The sequence below is a fragment of the Dama dama genome, chromosome 24 (assembly GCF_033118175.1).
Source record: "Dama dama isolate Ldn47 chromosome 24, ASM3311817v1, whole genome shotgun sequence".
Taxonomy (NCBI): domain Eukaryota; kingdom Metazoa; phylum Chordata; class Mammalia; order Artiodactyla; family Cervidae; genus Dama; species Dama dama.
This window is the reverse complement of record NC_083704.1, coordinates 19797316-19818462: the sequence shown is the minus strand read 5'-3', so window position 1 is coordinate 19818462 and position 21147 is coordinate 19797316. Positions and strand designations below refer to the sequence as shown.

The 21147-nt window shown below is 41.8% G+C and overlaps 1 protein-coding gene across 4 annotated transcripts in view; it reads left to right on the top strand.

Annotated features, from left to right (window-relative positions):
* The window catches only part of ULK4 (unc-51 like kinase 4), a 524814-nt gene that overhangs the window by 127579 nt on the left and 376088 nt on the right, over positions 1-21147 (top strand). For all 4 annotated transcript variants that reach the window (XM_061127855.1, XM_061127853.1, XM_061127854.1 and 1 more), the window contains one exon: positions 11897-12079. In XM_061127855.1, the coding sequence (XP_060983838.1) occupies positions 11897-12079 (183 nt within the window). The remainder of the gene's footprint in view (positions 1-11896; positions 12080-21147) is intronic.

Genomic DNA, 21147 nt, shown 5'->3' with positions numbered 1-21147 from the left:
TTATTGATCTGTTCAATTCATTTATTCAGTGTAGCAGACTCTGTCCCCTCTGGCCTCCTCCTCCTCTGTGTCTTCATCCTCCTGCCTTGCCACTGCCACTCTACTTCCTGGGCCCCATGAGCAAAGGCTCCCATTCCTGTGTCTGCCCCCTTTCTTCAGAATCTGATGTGTTATCTTTGGGAGAGGAAGGAAAGTGAAGATAGATGAAGGAAAACAAAGGCCTAGATGTCATTTTTGTTGCTTCATCTTCCTTATTTCCTTCCCCTTTGCTGTTTATATCCAGCTCGTCAACCTGTCCTTTGACTGTAATTCATAAATACAGCCCAGGACTGTGTGCCTCTCTCTGCAGCTCTGTTGTTACCCCTGAAATCCAGGCCGCCACCACCTCTCACTCAGACTGGCCTGGTCATCTCTTGGCCCCATTAGTTCAGTCGCTCAGTCGTGTCTGACTCTTTACGACCCCATGAATCGCAGCACGCCAGGCCTCCCTGTCCATCATCAACTCCCGGAGTTTACTCAAAGTTATGTGCATTGAGTCGGTGATGCCATCCAACCATCTCATCCTCTGTCGTTCCCTTCTCCTCCTACCCCCAATCTCTCCCAGGATCAGGGTCTTTTCCAGTGAGTCAACTCTTCACATGAGGTGGCCAAAGTATTGGAGTTTCAGCTTCAGCATCAGTCCTTCCAATGAACACCTAGGACTGATCTACTTTAGGATGGACTGGTTTGATCTCCTTGCAGTCCAAGGGACTCTCAAGAGTCTTCTCCAACACCACAGTTGAAAAGTATCAATTCTTTGGTACACAGCTTTCTTCACAATCCAACTCTCACATCTATACATGACCACTGGAAAAACCATAGCCTTGACTAGACGGACCTTTGTTGGCAAAGTAATGTCTCTGCTTTTTAATATGCTATCTATGTTGGTCATAACTTTCCTTCCAAGGAGTGTCTTTTAATTTCATGGCTGCAATCACCATCTGCAGTGATTTTGGAAAAATAAATAATAAAAGTCTGACACTGTTTCAGCTGTTTCCCCATCTATTTCCCATGAAGTGACGGGACCAGATGCCATGATCTTAGTTTTCTGAATGTTGAGCTTTATGCCAACTTTTTCACTCTCCTCTTTCACTTTCATCAAGAGGCTTTTTAGTTTCTCTTCTCTTTCTGCCATAAGGGTGGTGTCATCTGCATATCTGAGGTTATTGCTATTTTTCCCGGCAATCTAGATTCCAGCCTGTGCTTCTTCCAGCCCCGCATTTCTCATGATGTACTCTGCATATAAGCTAAACAAGCAGGGTGCCCCATAGAGTCCCCTATACCAGTGTGGGCCTCAGATGAGCAGCATTAAATAACCTAGGAATTTGTAAGAAGCGTGGGTTTTTGAACCCTGACCCAGAGCTACTGTCTCAGAGTCTCTGAAGGGAGAGGCTCAGTAATCTGCATTCTAACAAGCACTTCTCATGCCTACTGAGGTTTGAGAACCACTGCCCTAGGCCTTGACGCTCTTGGAAAACACTGCCCTGGGTGTAGTGTGAAAGATGGCTAATTAATCCTTCCCCCTCAGGAATGGCATCCATTCCTCAGGGATTTGTGGTTGAAGGGAGTGGACCTGATTTGGGAAATGTGTTGAATGGATAAGAGGACTTCTGGATTTATTAGGTTTGTAGGGAATCTATATATGAACCACAGTGGGAACCAGAGAAACCTTTAGAGTTAGATTGAATAGAATGGCTCCAGTGAGGGAGGTGACTGGGCTGTTTACAGTCCCTGGTGTGCCGAGAGGAAGAGTGACAAAGTGAAGAGTTTCAGGGTGGTGGTTCACCCTGGTGTTGTAGGAGAGCTTTTCAGCAACACTGACTACTTCCTCCTCTCTCTCCACCCGCTGCCCCTTTCCCACGTATCTTAAGGTCATGTATCAGAGGTCAGATGAGGGGGTGTAGAGTTTGAAAAAGTCCCCAAGGTAATTTTGATATGACATTAAAAAAATCATTCAAGAGACAGGAAAGAAATGGTTCTTAAACTTATTCCACAGTGATTCTGTTCATGTTTCTAATAGGTATGCAGCCTTCACTTCCGAATTAGTCTCTTTCCTAGACACTGCTTTAATAAATAGATGGTTAAAATTCTGGAAAATATGGGTAAATCTATGGCTGATTCATGTTGATGTTTGGTAGAAACCAATGCAATACTGTAAAGCAATTATCCTTCACTTAAAAAAATATTTATGAAGAAACTGGAGATAACACAATGTTCTTTTTGAGGTAAATTTTATAGTGAATTTCGAGCTGAAAATGTTCTTTCCAGCTATAAAATGTACTTTCAAACTCTGTTTCAATAAGCAAATATTTTAAACACCAAATCACTGAAAATCAATCTTGAGATTTGATTTTTTTAAATTTGGGGAATACAAGTACTCATATGCTCTTAACCTCTGTGAACTCTTAACTGTGTTTTATATCTAGAAGTGACAAATTACAAGAAATAACCTTTATGAGTTTTTCCAAATGGAAGATAAGTTAGGCATTTGAGCGCCTTTCTGAAGACAGGACCTTATAGTTGCCCTCATATTGGTTTGAATACATTTAGAAGTAATCTGGACAAATCTTGCATCAAGAAATAACCCATATGGCTGGGTAGATATTTTATATCAGTTTCAAGTCAGTATTATTTTGAAAGCCTCTCCCAAGAATTGTTACAGTGCTAATGAGAATTACTGTTCACTGTCTTTAAGTCACTTTAAGGGAGATCTCTAAATTTCCTTAAAAAGTTCAAATTGTAGCATGATCTTTAGGGACTCCATTTAGAATGCTTTTTTTTTTTTTTTAAATCCAAGAATTGAACAATATTTGAGATAATATTGAAATAATGAAACAATTTCCTTTTTTCTTAATTGAAGTATAGTTGACTTACAATATGTTATATCAGTTTTAGGCGTACAGCATAGTGGGGCTTCCCAAGTGGCGCTACTGGTTAAGAACCTGCCTGTCAGTGCAGGAAGCATAAGAGATATGAGTTCCATCGCTGGGTTGGGAAGGTTCCCTGGAGGAGGGCATGGCAGCCCACTCCAGTGTTCTTGCCTGGAGAATCCCACGGACAAAAGAAACTGGCAGGCTATAATCCATAGGGTTGCAAAGAGTTGGACAGAATTGAAGTGACTTACCATGTACACATGCACGTGCAGCAGAGTGATTCAGTATTTTTATACATTATACTTCATTAAGTGCTATTACAAGATAATGGCTGTAATTTCCTATGCTGTACATGCGTCTTTATTGCTTGTCTGTTTTACACATAACTTTGTGTCTCTTAACCTCATGCCCTCACTCGCCCCTCACTGCTCCCTCCTCTCTGGTAACCAGTACTTTGTTTTCAGTGTCTGTGAGTCTGTTTGTATTTCCCTCTACACAGCTGTTTGTATTACTTTAAAAAATTCTACGTATAAGTGATACCATACAGTATTTGTCAAATATATTTCACTAGGCAATATTTTCTCTAGATCCATCTACATTGCTGTAGATGGCAGAATTTCCTTCTTTTTTATGGCTGGGTGATACTCCATTGTGTGTGTGTGTATGTGTGTGTGTATACACTGCATCTGCTTTATCCACTTACCTTTTTTGGGGGTTGCTTGCATGTCTTGGGTGTTTTAAGTAGTGCTTGTTACAAACATTGGGGCTCATCTGTCTTTTCAAATTAATGTACTCATTTTTTTGTAGATATATTCCCAGGAATGGAATTGCAGGGCCAAATAGTAGTTCTATTTTTAGAATTTTGAGGAACTTCCATTCTGTTTTCCAGAGTGAATGCCCCAATTTACATTTCTACCACCAGTGTACAAGGGTTCCTTTTTCTCCACATTTTCTCCAACATTTTTTATTTGTAGACTTTTTGATGATGGACATTCTGATAGGTGTGAGGTGATACCTCATTCTACAACTCCACTTTAGCCTGATTCCAAAACCAAAGACACTACAGAAATAAAAATACCAGGCCGATACCTTTGATGAACCACTGATGCAGAAATTTTCAACAAAGTATTTGCAAAACAAATTGAACAATATATAAAAAGGATCATATACCATAATCAAGTTAAATTTATTCTAGGGATCCAAGGGTGGTTCAACATTTGCAAATCAGTCAGTCAGGTACATCATATTAACAAAAGGAATAATAAAAATCACATGATTATCTCAATAGATGCTGAAAAAGCACTTGACAAAATTTAGCATCCATTCATGCTAAAAGCTTTCATTAAAATGGGTATGGGGGTACATATCTCAACATTATAAAGGCTATTTTTGACATATCCACACTAACATCATACTCAGTGGTGAAAAGCTGAAAGCTTTTCCTTTAAATTCAGAAACAAGACAAGGATGCTCACTCTCATCACTTCTATTTAACATTGTATTGGAAGTCCTAGCCACAGCAGTCAGATAAGGAAAATAAAAGGCATCCAAATTGGAAAGGAAGAAGTAAACTGTCATTATTTGCAGATGACATGATGCTTCATATAGAAAAACCTAGTCTCCACAAAAAAACCATTAGAACTGGTAAATGAATTCAGCAAAGATGCAGGATACAAGATTAATAGGCAGAAATTTGTTGCTTTTCTATACACTAATAGTGAACTATCAGAAACAGAAATTTTAAAAAATCCTGTTTTAAATCACATCAAAAAGACTAAAATACCTTGGAATAAACTTAACCACAGAGGTGAAAGACCTCTACTCTGAAAACTATAAAACACTGATGAAGGAAGTTGAAGATGATTGGAAGACATAGAAAAGATAGCCCATGCTCTTGTATTAGGAGAATTAATATTATTAAAATGGCCATACTACTCAAAGCAACCCATACATCTAATGTAATTCCTATCAAAATACCCATGACATTTTTCATAGAAGTTGAACAAATAATCCTAAAATTTGTGTGGAACTGCCAAAGACCCCTCATTGCCAAAGCAACCTTGAGAAAAAAATTATGAAGCTGGAGGTGTCACCCTCCTATGCTTCAAACTGTATTATAAAGCTACATTAATCAAAACAGTGTGGTATTGGCCCAAAAATAAGACATACAGATCAGTGGAACACAGAGCCTGAAATTAACCTATGCATCGGTGGTCAATTAATCTTCAGCAAAGGGGGCAAGAATAGGAAAAGATAATCTCCTCAGTAGGTGAGTCATAATTTTCCCCTCTTTCCTATTCTCTGTCTCTTCTTCCTCTGAGAGTTGCACAAGAGAGCTTGCCCTTCCTAGAACCTGCTCTGCATCTTCATGTCTCCATGTGAATACTTGTTCTCTTTTCTCTGGCTAGAATTTTCTTTTTTTTTTTTTTTTTGATAGTGGAGTGCAGTTTATTACACCGGCGGGCCCAAGGCAGAGTCTCCTCTTAGCCAAGGACCCCGACCAGCATTTGTGAAAATCTTTTATACCCCATGTGTCCAAACCCACTACCCCAATTCCCTTGAGACTTACATAAACAAAGGAAGGGTAAATACAACTACAATAACCCCATCATTCACGTGTTATGTGTTCAAACAGTCAATAATCAATAAGCCCGCAGTTACATTCCAAATAGTTAATAACTGATAAGCCTGTGCTTACATTCTGATAGATAGTGTCGGGAGGCAGGGGTGATTAGTGTCTGTTCTTCAAGATTCCCCTGCCCAGAGGGGGGTCTTACCTTCCATTGTCATCCCCACAGGCGCTAAGCACAGAGTTCAGAGTCCACTGGAGAGGTGGCCACGCACGATCAGCACAGACAGGCCTGAGATGGAGTCCAGGCCCTATGAATTCCTTCTTCATTCTCCCCTCTTGATGCTCTTAGTTTCCATAACGAGCATCATTTATTGAGATATATTGTACCTTAGCCCTCCTGCCACCCACATGAGAGAATGCTATCAACCTCTGGGTTACAAAATTCACAAGGCATTGTAGGAAGCAACGTCCACAACGCAGTATGATCAAGATTACTATAACAACAGTTCATTAGACATGGCTTTCACTTGATTTTGCATATCCTCCAAGGCAGCAGATACATCTTCAGACAGGTCAGGGATGTACACACCATTCGCCAAAGTCCCTCCTTGGGCTGCTGTGAGTATGTCTAATGCCATCCTATTTTGAATTACTGCCTTCCTCATCTGAATCTGTTCTTCGTTCAAAGCTTGAATGGCTTTAGTACTGTCTAAGAGGGCCTGTTTAATGAAATTAGTTAAGGCCTCTACCTTAACCATGATATCCGTTGTCCCTACAGAGGGTATAAACAAGGCAGCAAGATAGTCATACCATTGGAACACGGATCGTGTCCATCTTGCATGCAGATAAGGCAGGTTTACTGGAGGCTGGTGTAGGCTAGGCTTAATTCTGCCATGGGCGAAAGCAAATCCTAATGTGCAACTCCCCACCCAGCCAACTGGTAACCATGGCCATAAGTTAAGCCCACAGAGCCACTGGGTCCCATTGGGGGCTACCCAGCAGATTCCAGGATTATATTTCCAGTCGGAACCGGGCCACTGAGCAGACTGATTGGGGTGATAGGTAACTTCCAAGATTTGTTTACTTTGTTCAGGGGACAAATAACAGTTCTTTTGGGTCTAGGGGATGGTCTCCAAATCCAACTTTCTGTTCTTTTTGTTCCCAGCAAATAGTAGCAGGGGCAATCAACTGTCCTTTCTCAGGAGTCATCCAGAAATATTCATCCCAGACCTGGTAGTATTGCTCAAGGCACCGGGAGTCCTGGCCCCCTTTTGTAAGGGAGCCCTGTTCCTCTTTAGTTCTCATATATGAGGTATAAGCCTTTGTTATCTCCGTAAGGCTGGTGTTCATGTTTAATGTAACCCTATGTCCCTGGCCCATTGATGGCTTCTTCTAACACCAGAGGGCAAAGAAAGGTTATGGTTGGTGAGAGAGAGGAAAGTTCCTTTCTGTTGTTAAAGTCCCCATAACGGAGTGACGATACCCATCAGGGGAGTCTGTCTATTACTGACAGGGGCATAGCCCCACATACCCAAGTTCAAAATTGCATTGGTGAGGCCGAGCAGCAGGAGTCGTTTACCCAGCTCCATTCTGTGGAGGGCTCGTCTAGGACCTAGTTTTCTTCTTCCTCCTCAGAATGATCTTGGTTTCCCGTGGGTCGGTGGGGTCCTTCTGGGTGGTCCACTCGGCGTCCTCCGGGTCAGCGTGGTATGTCGTCTTTGCTCTGGTGTGATGGATCAAGGGACAATACCTGCAACTTTAACTGCAGTAGGGGTAGTTAGAATAACATAAGGGCCCTTTCACCAAAGGGCTAGCAAATCATGTTTCCAATCTTTGACCCATACTTGGTCACCAAGTGTAAACTCATGAATCTGTTCCCCAAGGGGGAACGGCACCCTTTCTTGTACAAACTTAGTTACCCGATTTATTACCTTACCTAGTTCCATCTGCTGTGAAATCCTGTCCCCCCTCACCTGAGGCAAATTTGTTGACACCTGTTTTCTTATGGAAGAAGGCCTCCCATACACAATTTCGTGTAGAGAATAGCCTTGGGACTGTGGGGTCATCCTGAGTCTGAGCAGAGCCATTGGGAGCAAGTACACTCAGGAGCAGTCAGTCTCTTTGATCCATTTGGAGAGTCTCTTTAAGTGTCCGGTTAGTTCATTCCACCATCTCAGAACTCTGGGCCTCCTCTTTGTAGATCTGTGCCTTCTTCTTCGACACCCGGTAACCTGCTTCCATCAACAGCTGGAGCAGTGCATTTGTCCTTTTCCAGCATTTTTCCTTGGTCTCAGGCAGCCAGCAGCAGGTCATCCCCCTATTGTAGGAGCTGACATCCATACTCTTCCGGATGGAATGAGTCCAGATCAGAAGCCAAGGCTTCCCCAAAGATGGCTGGGAAGTTTTTAAACCCTTGTGGGGGAGTCCAGATGAGCTGTTGTTTGGTGCTCCCCACTGGATCTTCCCATTCAAAGGCAAAGATGGGCTGTGACGCTGGGGCGAGGCATATGCAGAAGAAGGCATCCTTGAGATCTAGGCAAGTGTAAACTTTAGTCCTCGGTGGGAGGAGGCTAAGTAAGGTATAGGGGTTTGGAACAGTGGCGTGTAAAGTCACAGTAGCCTGGTTGACTAGCCTGAGATCTTGTACAGGCCTGTAGTCCTGTCCTCCTTCCCTTTTGACTGGCAGGATTGGCATATTCCAAGCTGACTGGCACTCTACTAGAATGCCTGCTTGTTTCAATCTATTGATGTAGGGCAATATGCCGGCTCAGGCCTCCATCCATAGCGGGTACTGGCGCCCTCTAACCGGGATGGTGCCTGGTTTGAGTTCCATTATCACTGGGGCATGATGTTTAGCCAGCCTGGGGGGGGAGGGGGTTGTCTTCCACCCAGACCTCAGGGAATAATTGAGTTAGCTCCCTCATGCTCTTCTGGCCCACCCGGTTCTGCCTTCAGAGGCTCATGCAACCTCCACTCATTTTGGGTTGGTATTGAGAGAGAGGGCAAATAAGTCATAGAGTCCGTCCAGAAGGTGGGCCTCTCATCGGGGGAGAAAGTCACTTGTGCTCCTAGTTTGGAGAGCAAGTCTCTTCCCAACAGGGGTACTGGGCACTCAGGAATGTAGAGGAGTTCATGAATCACTTGGTGCCCCCCACCCCCCCATCTGACATTTTCTGGGCTGGCAAAACGATTTAGTCATCTCTTCTCCCGATACCCCAGTTACAGCGGTAGTCTTTGTGGACAGAGGTGCCACAGGTTTTGTTACTACCGACAGTTCTGCTCCTGTATCCACCATGAAGTCAATGTTTTGGTCCCCCACTTTTACGGTTACCATGGGCTCTCAGGGACCTGATATCTCTGAGCCCTGGCAGCCCTAGTTAATTTCCAGGTCAGCAAGCCCCACAACTGCAGGAGCTTCCTCTTCCTTCCATGCCTTAGGGCATTCATTCTTCCAGTGGCCAAAAGCTCGGCGCCAGGCACACTGGTTTGGCTGTAATGGGCCCAGGGCCTCCCTTGGGACCAGCTGAAGGACTGTCCTGTCCTTGGGGCAGATGAGGTTTTCTGGAGGGCCCGAGATAGACTTTCCCAGAGCAGCAGCTAGCACTGTAAGTCTCTTGTCTGTTCTCTTTTATTCCCTCCGGCTCTCTGGCAGAGCACGGTCTCTGCTTAATTCCAACATCTCCCTCCCCCTCTTGTCAGTACTCACCGGGAGAGGCGGGTGTAGCTTGGGCGGTTCGGTTGGAGCGGGATCCTGGAAGTGTTGGCCAGAGGCTTCTGTCACCGGGATCGGAGCCTGCCCAAACGGCGGCTCTACGAACTCCGGGAAAGCTGGCTGTTGCAGAAACTTCACCTGGCCCTGGATCGGGCATTAAGGTGGCCTCCGGTCCTGGTGAAGCACTGGGAGGCAGGCGTGTCATTATCCAGTATGCGGGAGGGGTCAGGTCATCCCCGTCCAAATCCTGTAGAATTTCCTTTTTATCATCAGTCAATTTTTGTGCCATTAATATTTTTCCCTTTCCCTTCTGGATACAGAACCTTGTCCAAGTAGGAGGGTCTCGAGCTAACCCTAGCCATGAGTCAATAGATGGATATTGATCCAGGTGTCCTGGCTCTCCTGTGACTTTAAGTTCACGGTGTTCTCTGGTGGCCATCCTGCTCCCATAGGGGTCCATTCGACCTCACAGAGTATGTGGAGGCAGTTAGGCTTCATCTTCACCCCATAGTCTCCTCCTAATCCCTTCTTTAAATTTTTAATCATGCACTCCAATACAGTTGCCTTAGATTCACTTTCCCCCATCTTGCTTACCTTCTCGGACCTTCTTCTACTTTTCCTTTTCGTTCTGTCTACGAAGTTCTCAGTACCCTATGTACTTCTGATAGTTCCACTCAGTGACACTTAAATTGCCATTCTGCCTCCTTCCTAATTGGGGCGAGAAGAGCCTTACCTGCCAGACCCCAGAGGGAGAAGGGGGATCTGCGTGTCTTCACCTGACAGTCAGCATAGCTGAACCAGAACATCACATGGTCCAAGACTGTTTCTCCCTTAAAGTCCATTCTGCCTTGGTGGGCTTGATCAGGTGCGAATGAAAACACAGATGGGTTAAATATCCCATGTCCCAGGCCATCTCCGGAAAAGCCAATTCATACTCACTTCTGTATCCCCCTCCTTCTAGCCTAACAATTCCGAGGGGGTCAAGAATTTCACAGCAGATGGGACACCTCCTGGGGGAGGGCAGAATACAAGCATACAAGGACCAGTTTCCTATCCTAAAAATCCCCTGGCGATCGCTTGGTAATAATATTCCCCGAGACGGCGTGGACACACCTCCTAAACGACCTTCACAAATTTCCTTCCTAAACCCTAGCACGCTCGTCGACCTGTGTACCAAGCAATCGCCGCCTGCCTATTCCAGGCTCCTGTGGGTCCCCGCTCCTTCTAGTCCCTCCCAGGGGGGTGATCAGGCCCCCTCTTCCACCCTGCCGGGTGGGCTCCTCCTCACCTGAGCGCTCAGTTCCCCTGCTGCTGTCCACTACCTGCTGACGTGAAAGGTCCGGGCGTTGAGAAGCAGAATCCTTCCAGAGGGGCGAGGCGCCTTCCCCCCTCTAGGAGATTCAAGCCACAAAGCCTCGGGGTGGCCTCAAATGAGACCTGTCTCCTCAAAGTGAGGAGTTTCCCGGCCAATGCACCAAATGTTATAGCCAGGCTTTCCGGGAAACAAACTCACTCAGAAGGACAAGGCAGATAGTGGAGTGCAGTTTATTACACCGGCGGGCCCAAGGCAGAGTCTCCTCTTAGCCAAGGACCTGGCTAGAATTTTCTTATTTACTTTTTTACCTGTCCATTTCCCACTCACCTTCAAAAACTGACTCAGTTACCATTCTCCTTCTGTAGCTTTTGTTGACTTAACCTTTTGTGCTTTTCCAAGCATAATTGAGCCTACTTCTATTACAATACTTACTAAATTCTATTAGTTTGTTAATTGTAAATTTCATCTTTAATAGTCTATGAGAACTTGAGAACTCAGGGATCTTGATTACTTTGGTTTGACTTCTATCATTGCCACTTGCTAACTTTATGCCTTTGAGCAAAGTACTTAAATACTCTGTCCCTTAGTTTTATTATCTATAAAATGGGGCTAATAATAATACCTTTCAAATGTTATTTGGGGGAATTAAGTGAGATAGTCTTTAGATAGTCTCAGATTGTGTTCTTCACCTACTAAACATAAATGTTAAATATTTACTTTTATGACAGTTTCTTCAGCCTTTAACTGTCTACATAAAGAAGGCTTATCTTAATGTTTTCATTGCTTAAAATAATTTATGAGCCTATACAGAAAAACTTTTATCATTTTAGTTAACTCATAACGTACATAGGAGAAGGAAATAGCAACCCACTCCAGTACTCTTGCCTGGAAAATCCCAGGCACAGAGGAGCCTGATGGGCTGCCGTCTATGGGGTCGCACAGAGTCGGACACGAGTGAAGCGACTTAGCAGCAGCAGCATAACGTACATGATACTTGTAAGGTTTTCTAATGTTTTATAACTTAAAATTTTTAAATTTATTAATTTTTTATTTTAATTGAAGGATAAGTACCTTGCAATATTGTGATGGTTTTTGCCATGCATCGGTATGAATCAGTCATAGGTATACATGTGTCCTCTCCATTCTGAACCCCCTTCCCACTTCCCTCTCTGCCCCATGCTTCCCAACTTAAATTTTATTGGAAGTTGGATTATTGTTTTAATTTTAAATGTGTCTAAGTTGTTCACATTACTTATGCCAAGGTCAGTGATGAAGGAGCAAGTTAAGCCCCTTTTTCTCCTTTGCACAGAAGTATTTGCTCTCTTTCTGGGGGTTGGTTCATGCCCTTGGAGCCTTCTAATGTGTTTCTTCTCCTCTCGCTGCAGGCCTTGTGCAGAATCACTCGCCATTCTCCTACTGCCTTCCAGAATGTCATTGAGAAGGTGGGACTGACCTCGGTAATACACTCCCTGGCCTCTGCCATCTGCAAAGTCCAGCAGTACATGTTGACCTTATTCAGTGCAATGCTGTCCTGTGGGATTCATCTTCAGAGGCTAATCCAAGAAAAGGTTTGACCTATGATTCCACTTTAAAAATGGTGGTTTTCTCCTGCAATTTTAGTGGCTCCATAAGCAATATATCTCTGTAGAATTTATTTTTCATCTCAAGCGGGCCCTTTTGAATTTTGCCAAACCTCTGTACCACAGGCCATTCATCTGAAGATGTTAAAAGAGTCTTTTAGTGATTAAAATAGAAATCCGGTAAATGGCTCTGCCGACTTGCCCCATTTTAGTAATGTTAGAAAATTTATGAATCCTTCCTCCATGCTAATATTTCTCATGCCTCTTTGTCCTCAGCCCCCATCTCTCTTCCCATGTTCTTTGCCTGCCTTTTGGAGGGGTCCCTTTATATTCTCTGCTCACCCTGACTCATTTTTATTCCTTTCCTTGTCCTAATACTCCACTAGCACACTGAACATTCAGAGCACCCTTTCTCTTGTTTTTAACTTCGTCTCCTTCCAATCCTTTGATATACCTGTATTTTATGTACTGTAGAGTCTGTAAGTGTTCAGTTCATATCACAAAACCACACGGCTTTAAAGAAGTCTCTGTTGTAACTGTCCTCACTATCTTCTCTAGCGGCCTGCTGAGGAGCGATCCCTGAGCCAGAAACGTTGGCATCACCAGTGAGCGTTTCAGACCCTCAGGCCCCTCCCTGACCTGCTGAATCAGAGCTGACATTTTAATGAGGTCTCTAGAGGATTGGGTGGAAGGTTATGGTTGGAGAAGTCCTGCCCTTGAACATTAGTGTCCAGTGAGGTGTTAGCAGATGAAAGTCGTGGACCACAGCTACATACACACATTTGGAAAGCAGCGAGTCAGAGATATTTTCAGTTGTACAACCTTTCCCAGTTTTTCAGTTGCTCATGTGTATTATGAATCTTCCTAAGGGTGATGTAGTATGCAATGTTCTTTACACTTATTGGACCAATTATCTAACTTTTTCTGAGGGATAATAGCTGTCAAATTAGAGTGTTCTGAAACATTCTCAGCAGGTAACACTGCTAAGAAGTGTGGAATGGGGCCACTTAAATATAATGTTTGCTGTGGTTCTTCTGCATAAAATGCAGTGTGTTAAATTTGATTTTTTATAAAGCTAAAAATTTCTATAATTAATAATTGTCATGTTTACATAGTAAACTTGATTTTAAAAGTCAAAATAGAGAGCAAACCAGTTCTTGGCTTTTATTAGTCTGATTTTGATTCTGCTAAGAAATTTGAGCCTCACAGAAAGTATAGTTTGTGTATCTAATTTTTTGCTATTTAATTTACCAAGTCATTGAAGGTTGTTATCATTGTGTTAGAAAGATCACCATTTGAGTAGTTTTGCTGTGTAAATTGTGGTAAGGGTGGTTTACTTTTCTTCACACAGGCATGGATTGATTGAGTTTAAAAAACTGTATTTCACAAAGATAGTAAAATAATATGCATTAATTAAATGATTTTATATTTATTTTATAATGTTTAACTAATATTCCATATATCTTAATGATTGAATAATTACCTGTGTTAATTGAAAAATAATCTTTTGAATTTAATTAGTATTGTTACTTAAATATTTTAAATTGTGGTAAAAAACGTAAAATTTGCTTTCTCAACCATTCTTACGTGTAGTTAGTAGTGTTAAGTATATTTGCATTGTTGTGAGACAGAGCTCCAGAACTCTGTCATCTTGTTAAACAGAAGCTCTGTATAAACTGTACATTTTGGGTGTTATGTTTTAGGACTTTGGGTTTTATTGAAATCTCCCGTTTCGGTGGGTCTCCTCTGACACTGAACTGGCAGAGGAAGGATGGCGTTGCTTTGTTCCTCTCCTGTTGGTGTGGAAACCCAGATTGCCCTGTGGACTTCTGTTGACACCCCAGGGACGTGGCAGAGCTCCTCCTTCCTGCTGGGTAGGGGTGGGAGCCCAAGCTTCCCACCACCTTCTCTGATGCCTTCCTGGCTTCCCCAGTGAGGAAAGAGCTCCTCATTGCTCTTCCACTGACACTGGTTCGGTACAGGAGGGCGCCCCATTCCTAGCAGAAGTTGGCAAAGGTGGAGGCCTCCCACTAGCCTCTCATGATGCCATCTCAGCAGGAATGGGGAGAGGAGCATCTCTGCTGCTAATAAGGGTGGAGGTCTGAGCATCCCATCAGTATCTCTGCTGATAACCATGGTTGGGACCAAGGGGGCTTGTTGCTGGGTTGGGATGAAAGTCCCAGCTCTCCTTGTGGTCCTTTCTGTTTCCCTGGCAGGGAGGAGTGTTGGATGCCTTGTTACAATCACGTGAGGGTGGGAGTCGAGGCTCCCCTCTTGCCCTTTGCTGAAGGGGCCATGGTTTTTTCATGGTGCTTGGCTGAAGTAAAGTAGCTGTCATCTGAATGTTTTTGGTCTTTCCAGGCTGTCCCTTTCCTGATCTTCTGGCTTGAGAGAGCTGATGTTTCCTTTGTATTTGTATGTGTTTGTGTGTGTCTGATTGAGAGAGCTGATGTTTCCCATGTATTTGTGTGTGTGTGTGTGTGCGCGTGCACACATGCACATACGCTATTGGTGTTTCTGGACTGCTGCATTATCCAGCACCCAGCATGGGTTGTATGAGGCAGAGTGAAACACCAGCAAACTCATTGAGATACTGATCTTCAGGCGCAGAGGCCTCTAACTGTTGTGCATCTTTTCTGTCTTGTCCTCTAGTCTTTAAAATGTATCTGTGTCCATTTAAATACGGTGAATTGTCATTTAAAAGGTAAGGTTCTATTTTTCGTTAATTAAAACAATTTACCATCATATTGAACATTTATCATAGATTAGACACTTAATGACTTGTAACCCTGGGTTATTCGCAAATGAGACTTAGTGCCTTGAGTGATTTTGTCAAGTTCATGGAGGTTATAAATGCTAAAGCTGATGCTCAGGCCAGACAGTAAGCAAAGAAACAGAATAATTTCGGATAGTGTTAGTGCTCTGAAGAACATTGAGCAGGATGATGTTGATAAAATGTCTTGCAGGGGGATGTGTGCAGGGGGTGGAGCCAGACACCATTTGCTGGGGGAGGGCAGGGGGAAGTCATGGAGTACCTCTCTGAGGAGGTGATGTTCCAGCTGAGCCCTCAATGACAAGAAAGAGTGCATTGTGTGACATGTGCAGGAAGGACTCTGTAGTTAGTTCAGCTTCCCTGAAATGTGAGAATTCCCGGAGAGACCCTGGAAGAGAAGAAAGAGCAGCAGTGCTATCCACGGTGAGCAGTGGGGAAGGGATGTAGAAGGAGGCGCGAAAGTAGGAAGAAGATGCAGCTCATGTAGGGCGGTGATATTGGCCTTCCTTACGGGTTTTGACACAGTGCCGGTAGTGTTATTTTTAGCTAAAGAAAAATACAGATATTTGCATATAGGTGTGTGTTTTAGGAGTTATTGTTGGTAATTGTGTTTTTTCCAGGTGTTGGTTGTTAATAGGCTAGAATGAGTGGAAGAGGAAGAGACCCAGAAATAGATACCAGGCTTACTACTTCCAGGTGGATATGGGAAGAAAGAACCACACCTGTCTATTTGGGGGACTGATGCCTATGTATTGTGGTAGATTTTTGTGTTGAAATTCAGCCCCCAAAGAGGCCCCTGCCATTCCTTTTAAGTGAGAGAAATTACTGTTTACTGCAGAAAATTTAGAAGAACCTAAAGAAGAAAACAAAATAGACTATAATCTCACTGCCCAGAGCTAATTACTGTTGCCATATAGGTTTATCTCTTTTAGTCTTTGGTTCACATGTCTATGTATTTTATGCACACATTTATAAAATTATGATTGAAATGTGTTGATTTATCATAGTTAGGCATATGTCTTTAAATATACCCTAAGAACATTTTAAAAATAAGTGTTCATTTTGTGGCGTATGGTAATTGAACCCTTCTCCCACTGTCGAGCTATTTGCCTCTAACTTTGTGGTTTGTACTCAGCCTGATGCAGTGAACATCCTATTTCCATGCATCTTTGTGTCCACTGCTAATCAGTTACCACAGGTGTTATGCATACTTCGAAGCCTGTGCATAAATAATGCTAAATTATTCTCTAGAAAGGTAGATGATGAGAGTACTGTTTACTTGTAATTTAACCAGCAGTCATTAAGACACATGCTATATTTATCTTACAATAAAACCTAGAATTTAGGATTACTTGATTAGCAGCATACTTTATGATTTATAGTTACTTGCAGTTTGTAGGGATTCCCAGGTGGCTCAGTGATAAAGAATCTGCCTGCCAATGCAGGAGATGCAGGTTCGATCCCTGAGTCGGGAAGATCCCCTGAAGGAGGAAATGGCTACCCACTCCAGTATTCTTGCCTGGAAAATTCTTTGGAGAGAGGAGCCTGGCAGGCTGCAGTCCATGGGGTCGCAAAGAGTTGGACATGACTGAACATGAACATGTGTGGTTTGTAATTAATCTCTCTGATTCTCCATTTGAAGTATGTAATTGTAGCCATGTTTTCATGTTACACTAGATTCATTAGGTCATATTATTATTACCTTCTGAATAATGTTTATGTTCTTGAATGGACATTGATGTGTTCAAAGAATTAAACTTCACAGTATCACCTGCATTAGCTACATGGGTATCATTGTCCTTAGACGATCATTATTCAGCAGTCATGTGCATCACAGTGCTTGATTTATTTTTGTCATCATCTTCAAAAGGATCTGCTTGCCTATAATGTGCTAAATGCAGAAGATTCCTTTAGCAAAATGAGTGTGTGTTCTATACACTGTGGTGTGAAAGTGATTGTTCACAGCCATGGTACAAGGGGACTCTCTCTGTTACAAATCATGTATTCCGCATATTCTAGTAATTAGAAAAATTGGGCAAAACAAAAAATGACAAAATGTTTTTCTGCCCTGTTTTCAAAAAAGAGAAAAAGGACAAATGAAGCTCTTCATAGGATACTTTCAGAATCCTTGGTAGATGGTATTTTATATGTAATTCTTGCATCATCACTAGATGTAGGGAATTGATAACCTTTTCACAGTTCAGATGCTTGAATGACTCTGGATGAGTAGCTTCTGGAAGGCATGACCAGGCATAAGAGAAAACCTTGTAAGTTAGATGTGAGCTTATTTACCAGTCTTGTGCCATATAAACTGATTTTTTGAATACCTGGTATACTTCCTACTTTTATTTTTCGGTCTCTTCCAACCTCTTATGGCCTACAAATACGGAATCTTAAAGATTTGGGGCTGGAGGAGTTTGAGGGTGCTGAAAACATTTTTGCTGATGATTTACCAGGGAGAGAGGTACTGGATGAAGTCATTGCAATTCTCCTTAATTATAGTATCTAGAAACTAAAAGTAGTTAATGTCACTTATATTTATTTGTATTAGGGTATGTTTATAACTCTTATGAATTTTAGGATGTAGTATTGAAAATCCAGGATATATGGAATATAGAGTACAGAGGAGTAAAATAAAGTGCTTAATGTTCGCAAAATAATCTCATCAAGATTTTTGTATATACTTTTCAAACTGATATTTATTGTGTGTATGTATATTAATATGTACACATACACAGACATTGACAGATTTCCTTCTCCCTGCTGCCACATGCACATGCAATTTTAGAATCTTTTTACATAAATTAGATCGGTCTATTGAAATTAGATTGATTGTTCATACTTTCCTATTCAGTGGTGTTAGGAATGTGTGTGTAACTCAGTATAACTCTTCAGTATTGTTTCTAAAGGGTTATAGTGGTCCATGATGTGAAGGTACCCCAGTGCTTTCCAGCAGTTCACTACTGCACATTTTAGAATCCCCCCCTCCTTTTTTTTTTTTTTTTTTGCAAGAGAGAGCATTCTTATAAATTCTTTTGCGTGGACTTCTGTAATTATTCCTTTAGGAGAAACTCAAGTAAAATTAAGCACTCTTAGCTGCTCCTCTGAGAGTCTGTCACCAAGGATTTTGTATTCAGTATCTTGGGTGTTCTGTTACAGGGACCACAGGTAGATGTATGAGCATGGAAGAGGTCAGTTCCCATGAGCTCTTCCTGAAGAATTTGTCAGAGAAGGACCTTCAGGCAACCGAGCAATGGTTGAATCAGCTAAGAAGACCAAGTAATGTGAATCAGGATGATTGTTTGATACTAGATGTCATTGCAGTTTTAGAATGGCAGACTCCTTTCTTTCCTTCCTTCCTTCCTTCCTTCTCCTCTCCTTCCCCCCTCCTCTCATGTACTTATCTACCTATATACACACATATGCGTACATACATGCATATGCATGTCTATGAATGCATCCAGGGAGAAGGGGGAAAGCATGTGGAAATTGTAGTAAACTGGTGTACTGCTTTGTAAAAAAACAAAGTCACCCGTGTGACTTAAAAAAATAAAAGCAGACATTAAAAATCCAGTGCCTCGTTCTTGATGTTAGAAAACTGAAAGTATATAAAACCCTGGGAACCCTACTCTGCTCTATTTCAATTAATTGAGCTTAGTACACTCACATCAACTTGTTTACATGTTATGTGGATTCAAACATCTGCCTCAGTGACGTATTTTTTTCCCGTGAGGTATGTGACCTTGAATGTGCTTCTTAGCTGCACAATCAGTGATGCATACTTTGGCACTTCGTATGCTTTGGGGTCACTTAACAATTTAAACATTACTTTTTAAGAGTCATACCATGTTTCAAGGTGCATTTGTTCATGCTCATTGGTAAGATGATTTCCTTCTGGGTGTTACTGCCTATGGATACCTTTGTAATTTGTGCCTGACTTGTTAATTTTAACAGGAGCTGGTGTCCATTTTTATTTCAGCAATCTAGTTTGACTGAAGCTATTTCAGGTTTCATAAGTTGACCAAGTAGCACAACAGTGATTAATAATAAACCAGAAGGTACAGATTGCTTATGATATTTGGAGGTACTATGGAAGATTACTATGAAATTTCATGCATATAAAACTTTGAAAAATCTGAAAGCCAGTCAGCTCAGGTTTTGTTTTATTTTGTTTGTTTCTCACAAAGTCACTAGGCATCCTGACTCAAAGGTTGCTCATTTAAAATATGGTAATTAGTTAATGCATATTAATAACATGAGTTTGTATTCACATTTTTCATCTGTCTACATTAATAAATGTGTTGTATAAGAGACGTTTTACTTACTTGGCTAAACTTCTTTAAGGAAAGTGTAATCCAAAACCAATTTTAGTACGTTTTTCACTTCCATCGACATTAAATGGGAAAACCATGTCAGCATAGTCATTCACACACATGATTTCTCTCTCTCTCTCTCTCTCTTTTTTTTTTTTTTTCAGGTTACTGTCTTCTGATGGCCAGGCTGTACTAAGTGATTTTTACCTATGACAGTTGATTGAAACAAATCAATTTTACCTCTGGAGATTTGCAGGAAATAAATCACTGTGACGTTCTCTACATCACTGTGGTTTTTTTTTTTTTTTAATCTCATAATTTTGTCTTTATGATATGTACTGGAGGAATTTTTATCCTTTTGCTTAATTTTGATCAAGATACCACTTTGTGATGTAAGCTTCATATCTTTCAACCAATTCCTCACATGGTGAACATTTCATAACATCATCTTTATGTTATGTAGATATGTCTGTTCTGAAATCACTGCCAAGAACCATTTGACTGTTGGACAGAAGCTCTTCAATCTGTGGTTTGGGCTATAGACCTCAACAGCTTCTGCTTTTTTCCCTCCACGTGTAAAATTTAGTTGTGTTGAGCCAAATGGTGAGATGAATTTAAATCAAAGCTGAATACATAGTGGATTGCAACCTACAGTGACCCGGGGTTATTTTGACTCTCTGAAGGTGGTTTTGATTATTCATCCTTGGCACTAGTCTTTGCCTGTAGCCTGTAATCTTGTTGTAAGATTAATACTGTTCTAGAGGTCTGGTGCATGTTGCTTAAGATTAACTGTGGTGCCCTGGGCAGTTAGTTTTAGGGAGTCAGTCAGCACTGTTCATTTAGTTTTTCTGAAATGACAAGATGAGAATTTATTTGGGGCACAAGGTGCTTTCAGGTATAGATCCAAAATTAGAGTCTGTAATATATTGCATCTTATAAGGGACTGGGAATTTTGGTGTTACAAACAAATCTTGTATGCGATTTTTTATCTTTGTTATTTGCCATAGTTTTTCTAGTTTGTTTCACTCAAAATCATAAGCATTATTTTAGTTTTTCAAGATTGTTAGTAATGGCTGCATAACATTCCATCAATAAGACATAGACTAGACCTCATTATGACTTCTTAGTGACATTTCTGTGTTTTAAAATTAAAACTGTTGCTGCATAAAACTTTCATTGCACCTGGAAAAATTTCCTCTTTCACTGTATACTTAAGCTATATTTCACTTATCTCTTGCTGTGTAACTACTCAAAATGTAGTGGCTTAAACAAGACCAATAATTTATTCATCTCACCAGTCGGTAATTTAAGCAAAGCTGGGAAAGACTGAGAATAAACTTTCCAGAAGGCTCACTCAGATTGACTAGCAAGCTGGTGCTCGCCATTCCCTGGGAACCCAACTGGGCTGTAGCTTGGGATCCTCAGTTGCTTTCCACGTAGGGCCCCTGAGGGCTAGTACGGCTTCCTCACAGCATAGCAGCTGGGTTCCGAGAGAGAGTGTCTCAACAGAACCAGACAGGAGCCGCATGGCCTTTGCAAACCTGGCTTTGGAAATCGTGCAATGTCACTTCTGTGGCATCTTTTTCCTACTCCACCTGCCCTCCTCATATGCATCCTTACTGGGTATAATGTTGCTATTCATTCGCTCAGTAGTGTCTGACTCTTTGCGACCCCATGGACTGCAGCATGCCAGGTTTCCCTATCCTTCATTGTCTCCCGGAATTTGTTCAAATTCATGACCATTGAGTTGGTGATGCTATCTAACCATCTCATCTTCTGCTGCCCTCTTCTCCTTTTGACTTCCATCTTTCTCAGAATCTTATGATTTAACAAAACCCCTATTTTGGAATCTTAAGTTGGTTTCCTATTTTTGTCTGTCTTATGAACAGTACTGCCATGAGCATTCTTGTACTTAAAGCTCTTTTGATCATCACTTTGTTACACTAAAATTCTTGAGATACAACAACTGG